Here is a 26,318-nt window from a genome sequence, read left to right as displayed (position 1 = left end):
GAACCTTTATTGCCAGCTTTTCTTAAATTAGAATGAAGGGGCTTCTAATTAACTTCATTTAGAACCATCCAAGCAATAGATTTGATACAGACTACTGAGCAGACTGTAGCTTATTACTTTCATCATTTCCTGTAGAATCATCACATTTTTAGAGCTATAAAGTACTGAGAGATAATCTATTTTAACCTCTTTGTATTAAGATAGAAAAACTAGACTCCACTAATTGTAAGTGGAAATATTTAGTCTTCTAAGAATTAGCGTTCCTACTCTCTGGAAGATACTAAAATTTCAAGGCTATAGTACAAGTAAGGCTATTATTTAATCTGTCCTAGTCAAATACTTGGAGGTTACAATCTTTCTTTTTGGGAATGAAAGTTAACATGTTCGTGAAGTGGTTTTTCAGAACAATCTACATTTGACATAAAGAAACTACTGTCCACATCTGACTCACTAATATGTTCCATGACAAACAGTGCTCAAGTTGATTTAGTACCACTTTTTTGGTCAAAATATAATTATAATTATTACTTTCCACAGATTCCTGTTTCTTGCCTAATCACCTTTGCAGAAGCTTTAGAAGTTGGTTACAGCAAGTACAAAAATCCATATCACAATTTGATTCATGCAGCTGATGTCACTCAAACTGTGCATTACATAATGCTTCATACAGGTATCATGGTAAGAAAGTCTTTGCAACTGAGGTTTGTTAGTTTGGAAGCATCAACTTCCATTCCTGTAAGTTCCTATTGTCTCTTTAATGCCCATAGAGGTATTCTAAGTAATAAGTATTATAAATAATAATTGTTTGGATTTTTGAAGCTTAATGTGTTATAATACACATTTTTCAAAAAATACTTTAAGTCAGTGCAAAAAAGATAACCAGAGGCAAATAAAAATATGTTTCCCAAAATTTGGACTACCAAACATTTTTGTTTGTAAATTCCTTTTTTCCACAGAAATCAACGAACAAAAGTGACCTAGAGAAAAAGTCTTTAGAATGAAAGTTATAGCACTCTTTCCTCACTCATTATGTGCTCCTAACCTGACCTTAGTCACTTTTGCTCTCTTACTCGTATTACTAATCACAGTCAAATTCTAATAGGGATTTGGGGAAATTATTCATGTCAATTTTTCCAAATTTTCCTTCCTCTTCTTTGCATTTGATGAATCAATGAATGGGTGACTAAACGATTCAGCGATACAGAGCCTGAAATAACAGTGAGTGTATGACAGGAACTCTGAGAGAGTTGGGAATTTTTGTAATATCTTAGAACTCAGGATGATTCCCAGAAGGTAAAAAGTGAGGAACTGACCTTCCTATGAAGGTGCCAAACTGAGCTGGGTTCAAAAAAGGAGCAGGCCATGTGAGATTTCTAAATCCAGCACCTGCTTTAATCGTGAAGTGCAGTGAGAAAATGCCATTTCAGCCTAGGAGGCAACCAGAATTTCATCATTGAAAAAAACTGTTCCTGCTTGAATGCATTTTTTTTTTACACTTGCTACAAGTGTAAAGGGAGCCAAATAAAAGTCTCCTATGTCAGCTTCAGAACATCTGGTATGAAGGTGACATTGAAGAGATGTGGGTGTCATATTAATTGGTAAATAGAGAAAATCAAATCCACAATGTGGTTTTACCCTCAGAATTATAAGGAAGACTGTTGTGGGACCTAATAAGCCATTCCAACTTCTCTGTAAGACTGGGGAATTTGGCCCAGCCTGGCATGACTCCTAGAAAGTTAAAGTTGTTAGCAAAGATCACATCGTCACTTTCTGAAACAGCTATGACTTACCAAATATTAATGTAACTTTCCGATTTTATTCATCCTTTAGCAAAAATGTGTCACTGGGATCTTTACTCATCCATTAATTTGGCCATTACAAAAATAGTCTGGTGGTAGACCTTTAGTGCTTTCCAGAACCAAGAAAATACATTTGAACTAAAGAGAATAATGAGAAATTTTACCATAGATGGAGAAAGGGAAGACAAAATGAGTTTATGAATGTATTGACTATTTTGTCTAAACTAGGTTACACTGTCAGCTTGACAATTTTTGGAAAGTTATTTTAACAAGTTTTGTCTACATTAAAAAGTAGTGATAGGTGACTATTAAATTTCATGTATATGAATGTGTTGGTTCTTTGAAACAAAAAAGCTTTATAGAAATTTTCATTAGGAAAAACTCTTTAGTTCTTTCTCACTCCTCAGATTTGATATAAAGAAAACTGGGTCATCTACTTTAGTGATTTAGCTGATGCCCTGCTATTTCAGGATGGCCCTATCAGTGTGACATTTATGAAGCACTCTAGTAGCAGCCCAGTACTGTCAGGAGACTAATGCATGTTGTCATCTGCAAGATGTTTTAAGGACCATTCCTGAAAGGGATTGCAATTAAGCCATTGTCCTTCTGTTTGTTAATGTCATAAGGGACGCCCTCAAGTCTGGGAGTAGACAATGCAGAGGAGAGTTGATGCTCATACACCTGCTTGTCCCCCTATTTCTCTCCTTTTGTCACTTGATTCATTTGTAGTCCTGTGCCATGGTGACAGTGATGCGCAGTAACTCAGTCCATTTGCTAAGGAGCAAATGTTTTATAAAGTGCTGTCAAGACACCTTAAAATGTCTCTTTGAATATGAAATTATACAAGGGGCTTGGCCAGAAAACATTTGCATTAGAGGGCTCCTGGCACTGTGTTCTCTCTAATACTAAGAGTAGAAGGAAGAGAGATGACTTTAAATCTAGTTCCTTTGGAATTTTTAGTGCACTGACTACACAGAAACAGTCTTCCACACTTTGGAATGACTGCATTTTTCTCTGATCAGTCTACAGAACATTTAGCATTACATCTTTCTACAAATTATGTGGAAATTCTGTTCTTATAAATGGCTTCCAATATGATACTGTTTGGAAGAGGAAAAAGAGTATGGACTCAGGAAGCAGTCAGACACGAGTTTAAAACCATGCCCCACCACTTTCTAATTCACTAGCTCTACATTGCTTCCCTTGTCACTAAAATGCAGTTAATAATACCAGCCACCTTATAGAATGGCAATGAGGAGTAAATAAAACATTTGCAAAGCACCTAACCTAGTGCCTAAAACATAATAGCTATTAACATACCTTAATTAATTAATTGTAATATGCCAATTTTCTATACTGGTAACTTACAGCAAACTTCTTCAGCCTATTCAAAGGAATAGAGAAAAATAGTGTCAAACCTCATAGATTCTGGCTAAAAGTGTTGTTGATTATGTGTTTTTAGATACACAAGGAATCAAGAAATAAATGTGATTTTCTGACTTGAAATTCTCCCCACCCTTTATATAATACACATATATACTTTGTATAATACACATATTTACTTTTTCTGTCCCACAGGCACACACTCACACATCCGGAGTAATTCAGACATGAAAATTACATTTTAAGTCCTAAGTCAAAACTCTATTAGCTTCTACCCATTCATATACTAAAATTAGCTAGAAATTCTACTTTTGAAACCTTAGAAGAATGTGTTCAGCATATTGCCTTCTTTATGTAATGAATGCTATTGTGATCCGTTGAAGAAATAGAAACTTTGAAATCAGACAGATTTGGGTTTGCATTCCTGCTCTGCCGCTAGATAGGTATGTGACCTTTGACATGTTGATCCATTTCTCTAGGATTCAGCTTTGTTATCTGCAACATAGGTATAAAAATATTTACCTATAACCATCTTATAAAGTGGTTACAAGTATTAAATGAGATCAGCTAACTAAAGTGTCCAGTTAATGTTAATTCCCTTCCTTTGTTTCTGTTATAATATAGCAGTCAATACCTCCATATAAGTTGATGACCGCCCGCTCTAGAGTAAGCCAACCTGAGCATTTCTTCAGACAAAATACAACCTACAGTTCTGTTGAAATACAGTGTTGCATTGCTCATGATTTATCCTCTTAACCCTTTATTTCTGCCTATTAGGAATCAGAAGAACCTTGGATTTGTATTGACCACTGCTGTAGTTGGGAAGAGTGACAGGATTTAACCTCATTCTCTCTGGCTTGCCCTCAGGAGTCATTTATAAAATCTGTGAATTTAAGCACTTGTTTTCTGAGTTAGAATTCTTTTTGATACCAGCACAAAATGAATCAGCAGCTAAGGAACTAACAATCAGTCCAGAATTCTACTTTTGCTAATGCAAAGTAGATGTGTTTTTAAATTAAGTGTGAAAGTTCAGTGTTTCTCTCTTCCTATATTAGTTTGTAGTGGAACTTAATGATATAGTCCATACTGCGGAAATAAGTAAGGGGGATTTGTGGAGAAAGTACTATTTATGGGAGGCAGAAATGAACCAAAATAAAAACAGAAAATGTATTTATAATAAATTTTCACAGCTAGCAAGATAATTTTAAATATTTATGAGTCAATCACTAATTCCATCTCTGATTTTCTAATTTAATTTCTTTTTACTATTGACACTTTATATTCTGTATTATCATAGTAGATAATGAATGCTGCCTTTTTTTAAACCACAGCTATATTTATAAATACAGAATTTGAACCCACTCAAAAATTTAGATAAGTGATTTTTTTCCATTTTCTTTAATAAAACAATGGGTTTCTAGGGTACAAAACTAGTTTAACTTCAATTGCTATTCATTTCATGGTGTTTAGTTCCATAGTTTCATTGGGAACAATGGAGGCTCAATCCCAATTCAGACCTCTATAAGGTAACTTTCTTCCTTTTAATGACTCACAATTAAATGTGTCTATGAACACAGAACAGTTAGTTATATTAACTCCCTTTGGCTCTGAAAATTATTTCTGCTTCACTCATCCAGTTGTGAGGCATTTGTACATGAATTACAATCACTAATGATATGTTAGCTATTATTTCCCAGATTTAATGCCTTAATCAATGCATTTAACAGAGTAAGTTCCTAGCAAAATGCCATTTATTCTTTATTTTACCATATGACAAGACATGATAGGCGCAGTGCATACATTAACTCAAAGCTTCTTCTTAAACCCCATAGGGGAAAGATTACTAATGCCATTTTCACCAGAACTGTAGCTAAGAGGGTAAATAACTTATTTTCCTGAGGATTAACAGAGATTTAAAACCAGGACTGATTCCATGGTCTCTTACCACTGTTGCCTCTTTCTAATGCAAAACTAGCTAACTGCAATTTAACAAACAAATACTAAGTTCCTAATATGTGCCAAATAACATGATAGGTTATGTGAAGGGAGCTAAGATTAATAAGATTATACCTTTGGTACCTGTGAGATTCAACAATTGTCACTGCCTTCATTTTTGACTCGTGGACCTACAATGGCTTTCTTTTCCTTTTTACACAAAATCTAAATTCATCAATTCTCATCAAATTAGTCCATTAACTCTTTCCATACTCTCCATATTCTTCAATTACACTTCACTTGATTCTCCAACACAATTGTACTATTGACAATTCTATTTTAATACAGACTCTATAGTATGATTCTACATTTGCTCTTTCTATTTAAAATTCTTCTGTCTCCCTCCTTGCACTTAACTATCAATCTTTTTCTATCCTTTTCCCAAGATCTACTGCCACCAATTAGCCTTTCTGCCTGTGCTCTTAAATTGCATCTTTATTCTGCAAACTTTTATCAAGTGTGCACATAGTTTACGTGATCTCTTTCAGTTGTTTTTTGCAAGGTCTTTTATTGTTTTAAGTGTATAGAATAAGACCACTCAGAGTGAGCTTCATAGCATTTTGGATTCCACATTCCTACCATCAAGTGCTATCTATTTATAGTATTCTCTAGTAGAACTTGCTGTGGTGATGGAAATGTTTTGTGTCTGTGCTGTTCTATATGGTAACCATTTGTCACATGTGACCAATGGGCATATGTAATGTGGCTAGTGTAACTGGGAAAGTGAATTTAATTTTACTTAATTTTCTTTATTTTTAACTTAAACAGTCACATGTGGTTACCATATGGGGTAGTATAGTATAAGGGTTTTACAAAATGTGAGTGATGAATAAACTATTGAATTATTTCTAAATGAACTAATAATAGCAGGGAACCTTTGTTAAAGCATCTAGTTAGTAACTGAAAGATGAATGTATGTAAAGTGGATAGTCATGGATTTTTACATGAAAGCATTTATTCTTTCTTTTAGCATTACTGAAGTTAATTGCACAGCCATTCTTATGTGTTATGAATAGAAAATTTTGTGAATTTCAGAAACTTTTCTAAATCTCTAACGTGAAAATGAAGTACACTTTCTCTAGTAAGAAAGTGAATGCTTTTAATTTTTAGATGAAATTTTTTTTCATAGTAGATTGTTCTACAACACTTGGGCTAAAAGACATTTTAATAATGTATGAGCTGTATGTTAAAAATCACCAAACTGTAATTGATTTAAGAAGAACCCAAACATGTATGGCTGTAAATTCAAAATCCAGTTAGGGTTCACCTTTTAAATCATAGAAAACTACTCCTTTTTCAATTAGCAAGGACAATTATATTCTGAATTTTGAACTTATATGCCATGAAACAATCATTGACCTCATGAAGCATCCATCTTGCACAATTAGTGGAGGTAAAATAGGAAACAAATTAAAAGAAATGAAAAATAATTTTATATTACATAAACAGAGTGCACTGAAGTCCTTTTCAAAGAAAGGAAAGATGGTATCTACTTCTCGAATATAATGGATTCTTTCTGTAATTTACTAGCACTGGCTCACTGAACTGGAAATTTTAGCAATGGTCTTTGCTGCTGCCATTCATGATTATGAGCATACAGGGACAACAAACAACTTTCACATTCAGACAAGGTAAGTTTGAAAAAGTATTAACTTTCATTAGTTAAAATTTGAAATTTGTTTTTCTGCATATCACTTACTTAAGAGGATTTTTAAAAAATAATAAAGACTCTAATAAGAACAGGTTTAATGAATTTTTAGCAAAATTTCTTAAGCTGCTAACACTTGAATCAATTAACTACTATTTTTTAAGAATCCTGTGTATAGTATTTTGTGGCATATCTAGCAATTTAAAGAACATGAAAATGTTTAAGACAATCTGTCTCTGCCCAGAACTTACACTGTGAACTACCACACAAGTCAGACATCTATTCACTGAGGCAAATCTTGTAACATAATGCTTAAGGTACTGGTTTGGTGTCATTATGTATTTGAAAGTAATAAAATTGTACTTCTGAAAACAAAATCCAAAAATTAAATCTCATTTTCAGGCCAGCATGAAGTATTAAATTTAAAATAACTAGAAAATGAAATTATTTGATGATGGTTACAGTGGAAGTTATTTAAATGAAATACCAGAGTGGAAGTATGTTAGTCTGTTAGGGCTGCCATGATAAAATACCACAGAATGGGTGGCTTAAACAACATGAATTTATTTTTTCACAATTATGGATGTTGGGAGTACAGGATCACAGTGTCAGCTGGTTTGGTTTCCTCTGAGGTTGCTCTTCTTGACTTACAGACAACACCCTTCTTGCTGTGTCTTCATATGGTCTTTTCTCTGAGCACATGCACCCCAGTGTCTCTTCCTCTTCTTATATGGACACCAGTCATAATGGACTTGGGACCCAGTCTTGTTACTTCACTAACTTTATTTATACCCTTAGTAGCCCTATCTCCAAATACAGACACACTGAGGGTTAGGGCTTCAACACATGAATTTTAGGGCAGACACAATTCAGTCCATAACAGAGAGTTACCCTAAGCTTTTTTTAGTTAGGCACAGAAGTCAGTATCTGAGAAGCAGGATTTGGTCTAGGCCCCATCAGGATCCAACTTACTTTATATGTGTAGGATCCTGAAATTTCTCTTTCACTAGTCAGGATGCTTAATAAGGAGATATATGTTAAGAGCTGATGTCTCTCTTGAACCACTGCATAAATCTCCATTCTTGTTGAGGAAAGATTAAATCTGATTTTTTTTTCTAATTAATAGACTTTATTTCTTAGAGCAGTTTTAGATTCACAGGAAAATTGAGCAGGAAGTACAGAGTTGCATGAGTTCCATATGCTTCCTCCTGCTACCCTAAAGTTTTATTGTTATTAACATCTTACACTGGTGTGAGATATTTGTTACAATCGATTAACCAATATTGATACATTGTTAGTAACTAAGGTCCATTGTTTATATGAAGGTTCACTCTTTGCATTATGGATTCTATGGGTTTTGACAACTGTATAATGTCATGTATTTACCACTGCAGTATCACACACAATAGTTTCACTGCCCTAAAAGTCTCCTGTGCTTCATCTATCATTCCTCTCTTCCTGCCCCTTTACCCCTGGCAACCACTGGTGTCTTTAATGTCTCTTTAGTTTTGTCTTTTCCAAAATGTCATAGAGCTGAAATAATACAGTATATAATTCTTTCAGACTGGGTTATTTCATTTAGAAGAATGTGTTTAATGTTCCTCCATGTCTTTTCATGGTTGACAGCTTATTTCTTATCCCTGAATACTATTCCATTACATGGACATACCATAGTTTGTTTATCTATTCACCTGTTAAAGCAAATCTTGGTTGTTTCCAAATTTGGGCACTTATGAATAATACTGATATAAGCATACATGTGCAGGCTCTTGTGTGGTCAGTTCATTTGGTTTTTTAATATATATATTTTTTTAACAACTGATTTTCCAGATGTGGGAGTTATTGTTTGATGTGGGGAATATAGAAACAGTTTATTAAAATATTAGACAGTTTAGAACTTAAAGGACCCTAAGATGAGTGAGATCCACAGTATAGATCATCTGGTCTGATTTCCATCATCTAAAAATAGAAAATGAAGACCTCGAGAGGTAAAGTGACCTGTCTATATGCACCTGGTCAGGTGATGGCAGTGGCAGAATTGAGGAGTGAGAAGAGGGACACTCACTGTCAATCCAGTTTCTTATACAAGTCTGCTCCCACAGCCAGAGATGGACACATGATAATTCCAACCTGTTAAAGCCTGAAATGGGATGGGCTTACATTGTAGCCCCTTGATGGAGACAGAGGAAGAGTTGCAATTCAAACAGTGAAGTGTTGGGGAGGGCATTCTGTCTGTCCCTGGAATGGAGGAAACCCCAGGGTCCCAGAGATTGATACAGCTTGGAGGGAAAAGGAAAACTTCAGAGTCTGGTTATGAAGCAGGAATGTTATTTTTCTACCCATATTTGCAGAGTATAGGGAGATTTTTGCTTTTATTTGTATTTAATGTCAAAGGAAAACAAGACTATGCAGATCATTTTGCTTAACAAAGGCTTTCTACATCCACTGGATCCACAACATGGAGGATTTTAATTAAAGATTGCTCATTGCTGAGCTGGGCTCTATACAGCTAAACAGTTCTAGGGGTTTGAGAAGAAAGCAAGTGATTTGTTATCAGTGAATGCCAGTTGCCCTTTCGACTTTGAAAAGTAAAGGCTGGTGGGCTGGCCTCTTCCAGCAGCAGTGTTAGATCATCACTCTAGCTTTCTCCTTTTACTATTTATCTGCAACTGGATGAAGAGTCCTGATTTACTTATGCATTTGGCTGTGGAGAGGGAGGAGGAGGAGGTGGAGGAAAGGAGAGGGATGACAAGGAAGAGGAGGACAAGAAAGGGTAGATGGAGGCAGAGAAGGAGAAAGAAGAATCATATTTTTTCCAATTTATATTTTAAAACTCTGTATAAAAATGGGAAAAAATTGTCTAACAGGGTTAACTATTTAATGAATTAGTTCTACATGAACCTGAAAATTCCACGAACCAAAATGTTGTAATGACCAAAATGCAACAATATAACATGATTTTTAACTCTCAATATTGCCTTCATCCAAGAAGAAATAAGGTCATATGTCATTTGTATCAGTAATTCTATTTTATTTTATATTATTCATTGTTACTTGGATTGAGAATGTTTTTTCCAATCTGGAAACTAATTTACTACATAACACAAAATGGCTAAAATGCGATTTGGAACATAGGGCAAGGCTAGATTTGAGTTCAATGCAGATATTATAATGCATGAAATCCTTGAAAGTGTAAATAAATGGAAATAATTTCCTCTTTGTGAAAAGAAAATGCCAGGCTACATGTTACCATGGATACTGGATGTTGCTCAGAGTCTGTTCTTTTCTTAGCAGTCAAAGACCATCTCAAACATTAGACCATGCTGCATTCTCAGCATCCTTGTTAGCTTTATGAGACAAAATTATGCACACTTTGCTACAATTAAATCTGGTTCAAAAACACATTTTAGCTTGTTTCTGAAAGAGTAGATGGTGATACTTGGAGCCATATCATGTAATAACCCTGACAAATCTGCTATGGCTAGATTTGGTGCCATATAGTGCAAATGTTACTGGAAAATCACAGCTTTCCCCATGATCTCAGCAAACTTCTAGAAATGCACACAGTGTTTTGCTTGGGAAACATCTCTTCAATTATCTCTTCAATGAGAATTATACATATGCTTTGCTAGTTCATATTTCTGTGTATATTGAGGTATGATTATTGATTAAATCCTTTTTAGGCCTTAACTAAGATTATTAAATGGAAATCTATTTTAGAAATATGTGCTATTAAAGACACATGTTATTTCATCTTTATGATAGTGCTAGAAACAAAAAAGAAAGTAATAGTGCCTGGTAGGTCATTTATCATATGTTGGATGAATAATAAAGCTTGGTTTATCTGGCAGACTATCAGACACAGATCTTAAACCGGCTGCTTGTACAAAATGCCAGATTTCTTTAGTTTTTGTTTTCTCTATTGTTATTAAATAGTTTTCATTGTGTACATTTATGGTATATAACATGATATTTTAAGATACAGATAGATAATAAAATGATTATTATGCAGAAGCAAATTAATATATCCATCATCTCACATAGCTATCCATGTGTGGTGGTGGTGGTGGTGTTTTAGTGGGAACTTTCGTTTTTTATTTTGTCCTTGTCTACTCCATCATAAATAGTCAGTGGCAGGGCCAGTGCTAGGTTATAACTAGGACTTTACCCACTGAAAGGCCTGAAACAGTAAGTCTGGAGTGAGGCACTTTTACACTTGACAGCGTTAAGTATCTACCAGGAGACAGGAGAGTGAGAGAAGCCTCGGTGTTGGGTAAGTGGTAGCAAACTTGCTACAAGTTTTAACTTGACTTTCTTTTTTGCCATATTTGTTATCAATATTCAACTTGCCAACTTATATGAATGAGTTCACTATTTTAAGAGATTGAACGTAGTGATTTTGCTTCCATTCCACACTTACATAATGATCTGGCAACCTAGGAGGATAGAGGAAGGAGAAGCCCAGGTTCCATTATACAGATCTGAGAATGCTTGAAATACTTCAAGCTTAAAGTTAGAATACCAAATTCATCAATGAAACTTGAAGTATACCAATTTATTTCATAATGAAATTATATTAAAATACAGACAAGTGAGAAATAAAAGCCTTCCCTTGATGTATTCATCATTTTAAAAATAAAATGTTCCTTTTAAATGGGTGATGAAGCATACATTTTAAGTGTTCTTTAAAAATGATTTTTCCATCTTAATTTTAAAGTAAAAGGATCTATAACATTAAAATTTAATCACAACATTATACGAGAGTAAAAAACTAGAATCATAAATAGATCAAATGATTTTCATCATCCCCTTCACCTGCTACCCAAAGTAATTTTAGTTTAAAGGAACAGGGATGGTATCAACACTCTTGAATGGGTACAAAGGGGTTTGTTCATTCACTGACTGAATAAGACGTTAGGTAATTTTATTCTCTTTGATATATCTAGAGTATTTTGCAGTTGTCTGGATTACAAACCAGAAGGAAAAGGCATAAACACATTTAAACTATAATAATGATAATTAAAAGAAAGCTAAGCACCACAACTAAGTGGGGTTTATCCCAGGTATGCAAGTCTGGCTCAACATTCATAATTCAATTAATATAATCTACCACATCAACAGGGTACAGGAAAAAAAATCACGTGATCTTATCAATAAATGCAGAAAAAGCATTTTGCCAAACATTCCAACCCACATTTATGATATAAACTCTAACTAGGAATAGAGAGGACCTTCCTTAACTTGATAAAGAATATCTATACTAGAGTGGAATTATGATTATGAGGGACTCGGGTGGAGATAAAAGTTAGGAAGATGTTGGTCAAAGGATACATAATTTCAGTTAGATGGGATAAATAAGTTCAAGAGATCTATTGTACAATGTGTCAACTAGAGTTAATAACAATGTTTTGTATTCTAAAAGATTGCCAAGAGTAGATTTTAAGTATTCTCACCACAAAAAACGGTAAATTGTGAAGTAATACATATGTTAATTAGCCTGAATTAGCCATTCCACTATCGGTGTGTGTATGTATATATAAATGTATACATATATATATAGATACATGTTTCAAGACATCATCTCGTACATGATAAATATATATAATTTTAATTGTCAATTAAAAAGTAAACAATTCAAAGAAAAGTATCTATTTATAAAACACCTACAACTAACATCATACTTAATGGTGAAAAAGTTGAAGTTTTCCCACTAAGATTGTGAACAAGGGAAGATGTCCCCTCTCACAACTAATTTTTGTATCATACTGGAAGTCCTAGCTAATGCAGTACAACTAGAAAAAGGAATTAAAAGGCATGCATCTTGGGAAGAGAGAAATAAAATTATCTTTGTTTGCAGATGATATGATTGTCCATGTAGAAAATCTGAAAGAATTGACCAAAAAACTCCTGGAACTAATAAGTGATTATAGCAGGGTTGCAAAATACAAGGTTAATACACAAAACTCAATTGCTTTCCTATATGCCAGCAATAAACAAATGTAATTTGAAATTGAAAACACAAATGTCATTTGCATTAGCACCACACAAAATTAAATATTTAGATATAAATGGAACAAAACATATACAAGACCTTTATAAGAAAAACTGTAAAACTTTGATGAAATAAATAATACGCAGACAGATATTTCATGTTCATAGATAGACTCAAAACTGTCAGGATGTCAGTTCTTTGCAACTTCATCTGTAGATTTAATCCAATCCCAATGAAAATACCAGCAAGTTATTTTATGATTCTGACAAAGTGATTCTAAAGTTTGTATGGAGAGGCAAAAGACTCATAATAGCTAACACAGTTTTAAAGGAGAAGCACAAAGTTGGAGGACTGACACTACCTAACTTTAAGACTTGCTACAACACCACAGTAATCAAGACAGTGTAGTATTGGTAAAAGGACAGACAAATAGATCAATGAAAACAGATTAGAGAGCCCAGTAATGAACCTACGAAAAATATAGTCAACTGATCTTTGACAAAGGAGTAAAAGCAATACAGTGAAGCAAAAATAATCTTTTCAATAAATGGTGCTAACACGACTGAATATCCACATGCAAAAGCAAAAAGAAAAGAAGAATCCAGACACAGACTGCTATGGTTTGAATGTGTTTCCCAGAATTCATATGTTGCAAACATAACCCCCAATGTGACAGGGTTGGAAGGTGGGGCCTAATGGAAGGTATTGAGGTCAGGAGTGTTCTATCCTCATAAATAAATTAATGCCATTATAAAATGGGGCTTGCTAGAGAGGGTTTGCTCTCTTGTGCTCTCTGCCTTTCTACTATGTGATGCTTTCCACCATTTGATGATACAGCAAGAAGGCCCTCCTGAGATGATGGTATGTTGATCTTTGACTTTCCAGTTAAGAACTGTGATAAATAAATTTCTTTTCTTTTTTTTTTGATAAATTACCCAGCCTCAGGTATTCTGTCACATCAGCATAAAACACACTAAGACACAGGCCTTATACCCTTTACAAAATTAACTCAAAATGGATCACAAACCTAAATTTAAAACAAAAATCTATAAAATTCCTAGAAGATTACATAGAAGAAAAATCTAGATGACCTTAGATTTGGTGATGACTTTTTAAATATAACATCAAAGGCACAATATATAAAAGAATAAATTGATAAGTTGGATTTCATTAAAATTAAAAATTTATGCTCTACCAAAGACACTATCAAGAGACTAAGAAAACAAGCCACAGACTGGAAGAAAATACTTGCAAATAACATCTGATAAAGCACTGTTATCCAAAATATACAAAGAATGCTTAAAACTCAACAATAAGAAAACTAACAACCTAATTTAAAAATGAGCCAAAAACTTTACCAGACACTTCAGCTAGGAAGATATACAAATGGCAAATAGGCATATGAAAAGATATTCCATATCATGTCATCAGAGAAATCCAAATTGAAACAATGAGATACCAAATAGATCAATAGGCAATACACATCTATTAAAATGGCCAAAATGCAGAACACTAACAACACCAGAAGCTGGTGAGAATGGAGCAGCAGGAACTCTCATTCATTGCTGGTAGGCATGAAAACTGGTATAGCCATTTCAGAAGACAGTTTACCAATTTATTACAAAATTGAAACTACTCTTACCATATGATCCATGAATTGCACTCCTTGGTATTTACTCAAAAAATTTACAAACACATTCACACAAAAACTTATAGCACAGATACTTACAGCAGCTTTATTCATAATTGCCAAAACTTGGAAGCAAGCAAGATGTCCTTCAGTAGGTGACTGAATAAATAAACTGTGGTATATGCAGACAAGAAAACTTGAGTGCTGCAAGGAAATTAGCTATCAATCGGTGAAAAGACATGAAGGAAACATGAATGCATATTACTAAGTGAAAGGAACCAATTTGAGAAGGCAATTGTATTATCTTCTTCTCACACTGCTATAAAAAGGTGGCAGAGAATGGATAACTTATAAAGAAAAGAGGTTCAATTGACTCATAGTTCCAGATGCCATACAGAAGGCATGGCTGGGGAGGCTGGGAGGCCGCAGGAAACTTACAGTCATGGCAGAAGGGTGAAGGGGAAGCAAGCATACTTTCACATGGTGGCAAGAGAGGGAGTGAAGGGGGAAGTGCTGCACACTTTTCAGCAACCAGATCTCATGAGAACTCACTCATTATCATGAGAACAGCAAGCGGGATACCCACCCCCATGATCCAGTCACCTCCTACCAGGTCCCTCTACCAATACTGGGGATTACAATTCAATATGAGATTTGGGTGGGGGACACAGATCCAAACCATATCAAATAATATGCTTGGCTCTGTGTCCCCCACCCAAATCTCATGTTGAATTGTAATCAACATTTGGCTCATAATATGGTTTGGCTCTGTGTCTCTCATCCAAATCTCGTGTTGAATTGTAATCCCATAATTCCCATGTGTTGTGGGAGAGAGCCAGTGGGAGATAATTGAATCATGGGGGCGGTTTCCCCCATACTGTTCTCATGATAGTGAATAAGTCCCATGAGATCTGATGGTTTGATAAAGGGAAACCTGTTTCACTTGGTTCTCATTCTCTCTCTTGCCACCACCATGTGAGACTTGCCTTTCATCTTCCACCATGATTGTGAGGCCTCTCCCCAGCCATGTGGAACTGTAAGTCCAATAAAACTCTTTCTTTTGTAAATTGCCCAGTTCTGGGTATGTCTTTATGAGCAGCTTGAAAACGGACTAATACATTATTCCACTTCTGGCCCCTCCTGAATCACATGTCCTTCTCATATTTCAAAAAACCAATCATGCCTTCCCAATAGTCCCCAAAAGTCTTAACTCACTCCAGCATTAACTCAAAAGTCCAACTCCAAAGTCTCATGTGAGACAGGGCAAGTCCCTTCCACCTGTGGGCTTGTAAAATGAAAAACAAGTTAGTTACTTCCAAGATATAATGGGGTTACAGGCATTGGGTAAATGCTCCTATTCCAAAAGGGAGAAATTGGCCCAAAAAAGGGACTATAGGACATGTAAGTCTGAACCCCAGCAGGGCAGTTATTTAATCTTAAAGCCCCCAAATAATCTTTTTGACTCCATGTCTCATATTCAGGGTATGCTGATGCAGGGGTGTGCTCCTACAGCCTTGGGCACTCCACCTCTGTGGCTCTGCAGGGTACAGCCCCCATGGCTGCTTTCACTGGCTGGCGTCCAGTGCCTGTGGCTTTTCCAGGTGCACAGTGCAAGCTGTTGGTGGATTTACCATTCTGGAGTCTGAAAGACAGTGGCTGATATGGTTTGGCTCTGCGTCCCCACCAAATCTCATCTCAGATTGTAATCCCCATGTTTTGAGGGAGGGACCTGTTGGGAGGTAATTGGATCATAGGGACAGCTTCTCCCATGCTGTTCTCATAATAGTGAGGGAATTCTCATGAGATCTGGTAGTTTAAAAGTGGCAGCTTCCCCCCTGCACTCTCTCTCCTGCTGCCATTTAAGATGTGCCTTGCTTCCCCTTTGCCTTCCATCATGATTCTAAGTTTCCTAAGGCCCCCGCCCCCGCCAGCCTTGCAGAACTGTGAGTCAATTAAACCTCTTTCCTTTATAAATTACCCAGCCTCAGGTACTATCTTTATAGCATTGTGAAAATGGACTAATACAGTAGCCCTCTTCTCACAGCTCCACTAGGCAGTGCCCCAGTGAGGACTATGGGGGCTCTAACCCCACATTTCCCCTCCACACTGCCCTACTAGAGGTTTTCCATGAGGCCTCTGCCCCTGCAGCAGACTTCTTCCTGGATATTCAGGCATTTCCATACATCCTCTGAAATCTAGGCAAAGGCTCCCAAGCCTCAATTACTACTGACTGCACACTTACAGGCGCAATACCATGTAGAAGCCACCAAGGCTTGGGGCTTTCACCCTCTGAAGCAATGACCCGAGCTGTACCTTGTCCTCTTTCAGCCACGACTGGAGCTGGAGCAGCTGGGATGCAGGGCACAATGTCCAGGATGCATGCACAGAGCAGTGGGGACCCTAGGCCTGGCCCATGAATCCATTTTTCCCTGCTAGGCCTTCAGGCTTGTGATGGGAGGGGCTGCCATGAAGATCTCTGAAATGCCCTGGAGACATTTTCCCCATTGTCTGGGCTATTAACATTAGGTTTCTCTTTATGTATGCAAATTTTTGCAGCCTTGAGTTCCTCCCCAGAAAATGGGTTTTTCTTTTCTACCTTATGGTCAGGCTGCAAGTATTTTAAACTTTTATGCTCTGCTTCTCTTTTAAATATAAGTTCCAGTTTCAGGTCATTTCTTTCTTTATGCAAATGAGCACAGGCTTTTAGAAACAGCCAAACCATATCTTGAACACTTTGCTGCTTAGACATTGCTTTCACCGGATACCCTAAATCATCTCTCTCAAGTTCAAAATTCCACAGATTTCTAGAGCAGGCACACAATGCCATCAGTCCTTTTGCTAAAGCATAGCAAGAGTGACTTTTACTCTAGTCCCAAGTAAGTTCCTCATCTCTACCTAAGACCTCCTTATCTCTACCTAAGATGTCCTCAACCTAGTCTTCACTGTCTATATCACTATCAGTATTTTGGTCACAACCATTCAACAATCTCTATGAAGTTCCAAACTTTCCCATATCTTCCTCTTTTTCTGAGCCCTCCAAACTGTTCCAACCTCTGCCCATTACCCAGTTCCAAAGTTGCTTCCACATTTTTAGGTATCTTTATAGCAATACCCCATGCTCAGTACCAATTTTCTGTATTAGTCCATTCTCACACTGCTATAAAGAACTACCTGAGACTCAGTAACATATAAAGGAAAGAGGTTTTACTAACTCACAGTTCCACAGGCCATCCAGGAGGCATGGCTGGGAGTCCTCAGGAAACTTACAATCATGATGGAAGGGTGAAGAGGAAGTAAGCACATCTTCACATGGTGGCAGGAGAGAGCGCGAAGAAGAAAGTGCTACACACTTTAAAACCACCAGATCTCATGAGAACTCACTCACTATCACAAGAACAGCATGGGGGAAGTCTGCCCCCAAGATCCAATCACCTCCCACCAGGTCCCTCCCCTAACACTGGAGATTACAATTCAACATAAGATTTGGGTAGGGACACAGAGCCAAACCATATCAGCAACATACTGTATGATTCCATCTACATAACATTTTGAAGAAGGCAAAACTATGGAGACAGTGAAAAAAATCAGTGGTTGCCAGGGTTAGGGGGGAGAAAGGGATGAAGAGGTGGAGCACAGAGGGATTTGGGGGCAGAGAAACAACTCTGTATGGTACTATAATAGTAGATACATGTCATTATTCACTTGTCTAAACACATAGAATGTACAACACCAAGAGCGAGCGAACCCTAATGTAAACTGTGGACACTGGATGAGAATGATGTGTCTATGTAGGTTCATCAATTGTAACAAAAATACCACTCTTGTTGGGGATGTTGACAATGGGGGAGGTTACGCATGTGTGGAAGAAGAAAGTACATGGGAAATTTTGTACCAACTTCAATTTTGCTGTGAGCCTAAAACTTCTCTAATAAATAGAGTTTATATAAAAGTTTAAAATATCATACAGTAAAAAATAAAAGAAACTAAGTACTTCCATAATTCTCACTGTTCAATTATAGGATGTTTTCTGGTCAGATGACTTGATACTTGAGTAAGTCTTATTAGACATTCATGATGTCTAAAGAAATCCTCTGCTGGGCATTTTGTTTTTAATTCTTAGGTCAGATGTTGCCATTTTGTATAATGATCGCTCTGTCCTTGAGAATCACCACGTGAGTGCAGCTTATCGACTTATGCAAGAAGAAGAAATGAATATCTTGATAAATTTATCCAAAGATGACTGGAGGTGAGTTTCAGAGAAAACCTACAGGAAATTTAATTTCAGGAAAGGAATTATGTGATTTAAAGTCAAGAAAAAAGATGAAAGTCGATGCATTCCCCATATTACAAACTTAATTACTGTCGACTGGATGACTCTGAGAAGGTTTAGTACTTAGGGACTTTGTTCAGAGCCAGACTGTGTTAAAGGGACCTGAAGTATTTCCAGGTCAACTCAACATCCATATGTCTGAATAAGACCACACACAACACAACAAATACTTTTATATACATAATTATACACTCTGGAATGGAGCTCTACTCAATTTTTATCAATATGGGGTGTTACATAAATTCAAAATTTCGGCATTATATTCATTCTTTCATATATTGTTTTTTTTTAAAGATGTGGAGTTAAGGTTTTTTTAAAAACAAAAAGTTAAACATGTGGGAAAAAAATTCCATTATACTAAAATGACCCAAGTGCAGAGGAAATCTTACATGTTTCTCCAAAGCATCTGTTTGCTTGAAAAAAATTACGTAGTATATTGATACTTGTTGCTATGTAGGGAAAAATAACAAGATGTACCCCCGTCCCTCTGTATAACCTTTCTTCTCTTTTTCTTGATCCTTTGGTCATTATCATCCCCTTCAATTGACAATAGGGTTGCTGGACTTCACAAATAAAAGTAAAGGACAATCAATTAAATATGAACTTCATTAATCATAGAATCTTCTTAGTATATGTTCCTAATATTCTATGGGACTCAGAACAGAAAAAGGCCTATATTTATCTTCAACAACAATCTTATTAAAAGTCATTTAATTGACTAGAAAAGGTTTCCAGTTGAATGTAAATATCAAAGGTTTTTGCTTTCATTTTTGTTTTTTAAATCAAGGTAAAAAGAAATATCCAAAAGGAAAGTGACAATAAAAACATTAAAACCTAAAAGATAAAAATCAGGGTTTAAAATAAGCCTTTTCAAATTTTCAAAGTTTCCTGGTTCTTCAAGGCCATTTCTAGAAATATGGGCTCATTTTTGCAACTCTAGAAAATGCTGTCAGGTAAAGGGAAAGTAGAACTTTCTTTTGGAGACACAGTTCAGGCCTTTCATTTTACAGTTGTCCCTTGAACAATACAGGAGTTAGGGGCACCCCCATTCAACTGAAAACCCATGTATACCTTTTGACACTTCAAAAACTTAACTACTAATAGCCCACTCTGGATAGGAAGCCTTACCAATAATATAAAAGTTGATAAATACATAATTTGTATGTTATGTGTATTACATACACTATTATTACAATAAAGTAACTGGAGAGAAGAAAATGTTATTAAGAAAATCATAAAGATTAGAAAATATATTTACTATTTATTAAGTGGAAGTGGGTCATCAAAAAGGCCTTCATCCTCTGTCTTTATGTTGAGTGGGCTGAGGAGGAGAATGGAAGAGGAGGGATTGGTTTTGCTTCTCAGGTGTGACAGAGGGGAAAAAATATGTGTACAAGTGGTCCCACACAGTTCAAACTTATGTTGTTCAAGGGTTAACTGTATTCTGCAGGAAATAGTAGCCCAAGAGGATTTACAGTCTAGAAATGCCAGGATCTAACTGTAAAAGAATTTTAAAGAGACCACTGTTGGGCTATGTAGCAATTAGATGGGCAAAGGCAGGAACAAGCAGACAAGTTCTGAGATATTTCTTAAAGCCTAAGAGAGATTATTTACATCTAGGGTATTGGTTTATTTTCTTAATCAGTGATTACCATTCCCACAGATAATTTTTATAATATTAATTTTTGTTGTTATTCAAAGAAATAAACTTTTTTTCCTCAAAGTTCACTTTGTTGCTATTTCAGTGTGATTTTATTTCCTATTATATTTTGTTATTTACCATTTTAAATATTTTATTCTAATAGTTTATTGCTGTAATTGTCTAAGTTTCTGTTTGGTAACTTCAGAGTTATTTTAATTGAATGTTTTTATAGAATTGTTTTAACAAATAGTGTACATATTATATACACTTTAGAATTTAATAGATTCAACACTTTCCAAAAATTTATAAAATACCTATTTGATACTATACCTTTAATAACATTTTACTAAGAATTAAAATATGGATATCTTCTTAAAGACTGATGTTTTCTGTTTACATATCTGTTTATTTCTTACTTTTAGTAAAAACAAATGCATTCATTTAAAAGTTTTCACAAGAAAATTTTATAAATTAAGTAATATTTTCTTATTTTGCCTAATTATTGACATATTATTAGCTGGTTATTGATAACATCTAGCATTTACTGATCATTTATATGCAAAGCACAATATACTTATTAGATTCTATTGATTTCCTTTAACTCTAATCTCATTTTCCTTAGCTAACATAAATGTTTTTATTCAGTTGCTTTTCAAAGATGGGTCTTGTCATATATTCAGAGAAAAAAGCGTAATTGAGAATAATTTTATTAATAGCTTCCTTTCCCTTACTACTTGAATAAAAGTAAGTAAGCAGAGTATTGATTCTCATGGCTTCCATCTAAAAATTCAATAGAAATATTGAGTGCTCATGATTTTCAGCAAGAACCATCAATATGTAGTTGTTTTTTTTTTTTTTTTTCAGACGGAGTCTTGCTCTGTCACCCAGGCTGGAGTGCAGTGGTGCAATCATCTTGGCTCACTGCAAGCTCCGCCTCCTGGGTTCATGCCATTCTCCTGCCTCAGCCTCCGAAGTAGCTGGGACTACAGGCGCCTGCCACCAGGCCTGGCTAATTTTTTTTTTGTATTTTTAGTAGAGACGGGGTTTCGCTGTGTTAGCCAGGATGGTCTCGATCTCCTGACCTCGTGATCCACCCACCTCAGGCTCCCAAAGTGCTGGGATTACAGGCATGAGCCACCATGCCCGGCCAATATGTAGTTTTGAAAAAACAATCGAATAGATTATATCATCTTTAGGTAAAATGCAATAATTCAAGTTTCCTTCACACTTTTGGTTCAGCTTATCCTACTGGCCACACCACACAATGAAAATGAAGTACGTTTTCCAGTACAAGTGACTTTTTTGACTTATCTGTATAGAGCGAACAAGCAATTGTGGAACATGCAAGGCTTTGCTGGGGTGCCTTATTTTCTACTCAGTGTGAGGCTTTGTGGCATGGTTATTGTATCTACAGTGCTTTGGTTAAAATAGTAATACCAATGGCTCTGTGTTAGGTAGGGTCAGATCCCAAAAGCTTAAACAGACAATCACTACTCACTTTAGCATCTTGGTTTCTCTGGGGTTCTTATGATGGAAGCTTGGCACAGAAGAGTGGTCCACGTGTCTGCTTTGGAAGTGGGAACTCTTGGGTTGAATCTTATCTGAGCCATGTACCAGCTGTGTGACTGGGTGACTCAGTCTCCTTTGGGAGGAAATATTAATGCTCCCTCAGGGATTGTTAGGAGGATTAAATGTCTTTGTATACATACAAAGCAACTAGTTGCTAAAGTATTCTAATACCGGTATTATATGAAGACATTTAATCCTTACAGTTCAGTGCCTTGCTGAATAAATACTGAATAAATAGCACTGGTTTTATTATTAATAGTACTAGTTTTGTTTAAAAATGCAAAATGAAGAAGGATCAGAGAGGATCTTGAAACCTCATTCCCTTCTTATCTCTGTCTCTTCTCTGAGACATCAAACCTTTTAGTTTGGTTGACGTGGATTTAGAATAGTCTCTACTTTTTTTCCCCAAAGCATTGAAATACTATATAATACTGTATTTGGAATAATTTTTCTTTAAAATGGCTAAAGTTCCTTTCAGATTAATAATATTTAGGAATTATGACTGCAGAAGAGTTGCGGGAGTGAGAAGGGAAAGCACTAGCTCTTCAGGGAGGTGTGAACATCATTGCCATTCTCGCTGCTGGCAACTTCTTAGATCCGTAACAGTTAAAAGGTAAAATAATATCAAACTTGTGTGTGGACTTTCACATTTAAAAAGTAGCATCTTTTGTGTTCATATCCATTAAGAACAATAAAACATGGTGAGTGATTATTTATTGAAAATGTTCCACTTCAGAACAATAAATGGCTGAATGAACCTTTCTCCTTTTGGTGACTCTGCAGGGATCTTCGGAACCTAGTGATTGAAATGGTTTTATCTACAGACATGTCAGGTCACTTCCAGCAAATTAAAAATATAAGAAACAGTTTGCAGCAGCCTGAAGGGTAGGTTTTGTTTGGTGTTTTTTTTGTTTGTTTGTTTTTTGTCATGTTAAAGTTCCAGGGGCTTGGCCTCAGAAAAGACTGTAATTGGTTCCTTTGTTTTGAATAATATAAGCATGTCCTTGGTTTAACAGGATTGACAGAGCCAAAACCATGTCCCTGATTCTCCACGCAGCAGACATCAGCCACCCAGCCAAATCCTGGAAGCTGCATTATCGGTGGACCATGGCCCTAATGGAGGAGTTTTTCCTGCAGGTGCCTCTTTCACACTCTGTGCAAATGTTTTTGGAAATAGTGACTGTGCATATTAGCATACACCTTTTCTGTATGGAATCCAGGGCTTGTGACTTACTGTTTTCAACTGGCCACCACACATTCTTGGGGGTTTCAGCAAAATTTATTAATCTGTCAGAAAAATGTATTAAGTCTATGTAGTGTGATACATGTTTTAAAGAGATTCAAATTTTGGATCTCAGATGCTACTCTCAGGAAAGAAAAATAAAAGCAGCTAAGAATTGTTATCTGCTGTTAAGACGTAAGTGCCACAGCAGAGACAGCAAATAGCTTTCATAATAAAAAGAGTAGATGAGGATATATAACAGTTCTGCATAAATCTTGTTGGCCAGAATTTTAATGGAGGCCGAGAAATATTGCTTTAGCTGGGTGGACACATGCCTAACTGAAATAGGCAACAACAACAACAACAAAAATCTAATGTTACGTCAGAAACAAGCCCGGATAAGGATTGTGACTGGTGTTCTCTGCCACAAGTACACATCTTTTCTTTATACATGTCCCTGTTTTGCAACCCCCACAATCCAAGTTGGAGTACTACAATACAAATGTGATGCTAACCACTCAGAGTTAGCATCAAATTGCACAAATTAAGGGCTCAGTCTTCCACAAGATTGGCTCCACTTCACATGCCAGCTGCAAATGGGGCTATGGGACACCAGCACTTCTGACCAGCCAGTTACAAGTTCAGTGGTTCCCACAACCCTCTCTAGGTTTGACAACATGCTAGAATGATTCACAAAACTTCAAAAGTGCTATCCTTACAATTACAATTTTATTATAAAGAATACAACCCAGGAAGAGCCAAATGAAAAGGCCCATAAGGAAAGGTCCGGGAGGGTCTTGGATGCAGAGCTTCCTTGCTATTTCCAGTGGAGTTAGCGAGTACCACCATCCTGCCTTGTCAACGTTTTCACCAACCAGGAAGCTCTACTGAGCTTTCCTGTCCAGAGTATATATCAGGGTTTCATTACATAGGCATGGTTGATTAAACCATTGGACATGCGATTGAACTCAATCTCCAGCCTCGCTTCCTTCCCAGATATCCCCTGGCTGGCTTAAAGTTCCGACTTTCTAATCATGTGGTTGGTTTCTGGTGACCAGGCCCTATGCTCAAACTATCTAGGGGATAGGCCCAGAGTTGCCTCATTAGCATAGAGTCTCCTATCACTCATGAAATTCCACAGGTTTTTGAAGCTCTGTGCCAGGAACTGGGAATGAATATCAGATAATTTTTTTTTATTATATCACAGTCCCACTTAGAGAAGTTCTTTTATTTCTGTATTTTCAGATTATTTCATTTCTCAGTATTGTTCTTTATTTTGAAGGTTTGTTCATTAATTTTATACCTGTTCTGAAGATATAAACACCAAATATATTACTATGTTTGGATGACTCAGGTTTCTGTCTCCCATTGTTGATGGACATAATGTGTGGTTTCATTTTTATATTGCAATTCATATTCCTAGAGAAAGTTACTGAGTAACATCTTCTAAATTCAAATATTTTGGTCCTAAAAATAGTATTGAAAAATATTTTCATAATTTACTTTGTGCTAAAAAAATACACTAAATGTAAAAACCTACCAAATTCTAAAGGTCAACTGCTTATTGTGGTCAATTAAAAATTATAATTATATACTCAACCAATCAACCAGAGATCTTTCTGAATAGCCCTGTGACATTAGAGGTGCAAAAACAGAAACATAAAGAGATACAAAGATTTTTCAGGTTAAGAAGAAATTTTTAAATGTCTTAAGTTGAATGATTTAGAAAACATAATATTTGAAAATTGTGGGAAACTTTATAGCTTTACATACTTATATTAGAATAAAAACAAACGTGTAATAAAGTAAGTTATATCTGTTTCACCTTAAGAAGCTAGAAGTTAAGAAAATTGAATCAAAATAAGTTGATGGAAGGATATAATAAATATAAAAGTCAAAAACAGTGAAATAGAACAAAGAGAAACAATAACAAAAGTTAATAAAGGTAACAGTTGGCTCTCTGAAAAAGTAATGAAATTACTTGCAGGATCAAAAAGAGGAAAAAACTATAAATGAAAGAGAGAATATCATTATAGAGCCTATATTCATGAAAGGATGAGGAATATTATGCACAATTTATGCCAATAAAATTGAAAACTTAGATGAAATTGTCAAAATTTTTGACAGATATAAATTATGAAAACAGAAACAAGAAAAAATCATGTAGTCTGACTATTCATATATCTGTTTCAAAAGCTGAATTTGTACTTTAACTCATCTTATGAAGAAAACTCTAGGCTTAGATGACTAATTCTTATTTCTGATTTCAATTCTCAATATTCAATTCAGTTGAGAGATGGAGAATTCTCTCAAACATTTCAGGAAGAAATAATGCCAGTTTTACAGAAATTCTTTTATGACATAGAGGAAGAGGAAAATTTGACAGCATAATTCTCGAGATTACCTGACAAAGACTTTTCAAGTAAAGAAAATTACACATCCACATCTGTCATAAAACTAAAGGAGAAATTTTTTTTAGTTTTTAAAATTTTTAGCAAATCAAACCCAGCAATTTAGTAAGAAAGTGCATATCATATCATAACTTGAGTCAGTTTAATATTAAAAAATTAAGGTAATTCACCATATTAAAGGAAATAAAGGAAAAAATATATTATCAACCCTATAGATGTGCAAAATGCATTTGACAATATTCAACAGACATTAATTATAAAAACTGTTAGTAAACTAGAAGTAGAAGACCTTTCTCAACCTGATCAAAGGTCTATAGCTAATGTGATACTTCACGATGAAATATTGAACATTTTTATTCAAAGATCATTATAGGTACTCTTACCACTTCTATTCAACATTGCATTTGAAGTTCTAGCCAGTGTAGGAAGGTAATAAAAAACAAAGTATAGTTTGAATAAAAATAAATAAAACTGTTATTTGCAGAAACATGAGCATCTGCATAGAAAACCTCAAGAGATCTACAAAAGGCTACTAGAATTAATAAATGAGTTTATTAGTTGTAGAATCAATTGTGTTTCTGTATGCAAGCTGCAAACAATTTGAAAATAAAAATTGAAAACAGTATACTTTGTAACAGCATAAAATAATAAAATATTCGGGGAAACCTTTAATTAAATGTATATGAAACCTCCACAC

At 35.5% G+C, this 26,318-nt stretch overlaps 1 protein-coding gene across 3 annotated transcripts in view; it reads left to right on the top strand.

The window, feature by feature from the left end:
* PDE1A (phosphodiesterase 1A) overlaps positions 1–26,318 on the top strand; it is a 384,349-nt gene that overhangs the window by 296,164 nt on the left and 61,867 nt on the right. For all 3 annotated transcript variants that reach the window (XM_030803171.1, XM_030803172.1, XM_003253813.3), the window contains exons 7-11: positions 538–678; positions 6,708–6,808; positions 18,568–18,693; positions 22,772–22,873; positions 23,005–23,125. In XM_030803171.1, the coding sequence (XP_030659031.1) occupies positions 538–678; positions 6,708–6,808; positions 18,568–18,693; positions 22,772–22,873; positions 23,005–23,125 (591 nt within the window). The remainder of the gene's footprint in view (positions 1–537; positions 679–6,707; positions 6,809–18,567; positions 18,694–22,771; positions 22,874–23,004; positions 23,126–26,318) is intronic.

The sequence above is a fragment of the Nomascus leucogenys genome, chromosome 22a, assembly GCF_006542625.1.
Source record: "Nomascus leucogenys isolate Asia chromosome 22a, Asia_NLE_v1, whole genome shotgun sequence".
NCBI lineage: Eukaryota > Metazoa > Chordata > Mammalia > Primates > Hylobatidae > Nomascus > Nomascus leucogenys.
The sequence above is the reverse complement of the archived record's forward strand: the minus strand, read 5'-3'. Positions and strand labels throughout refer to the sequence as shown.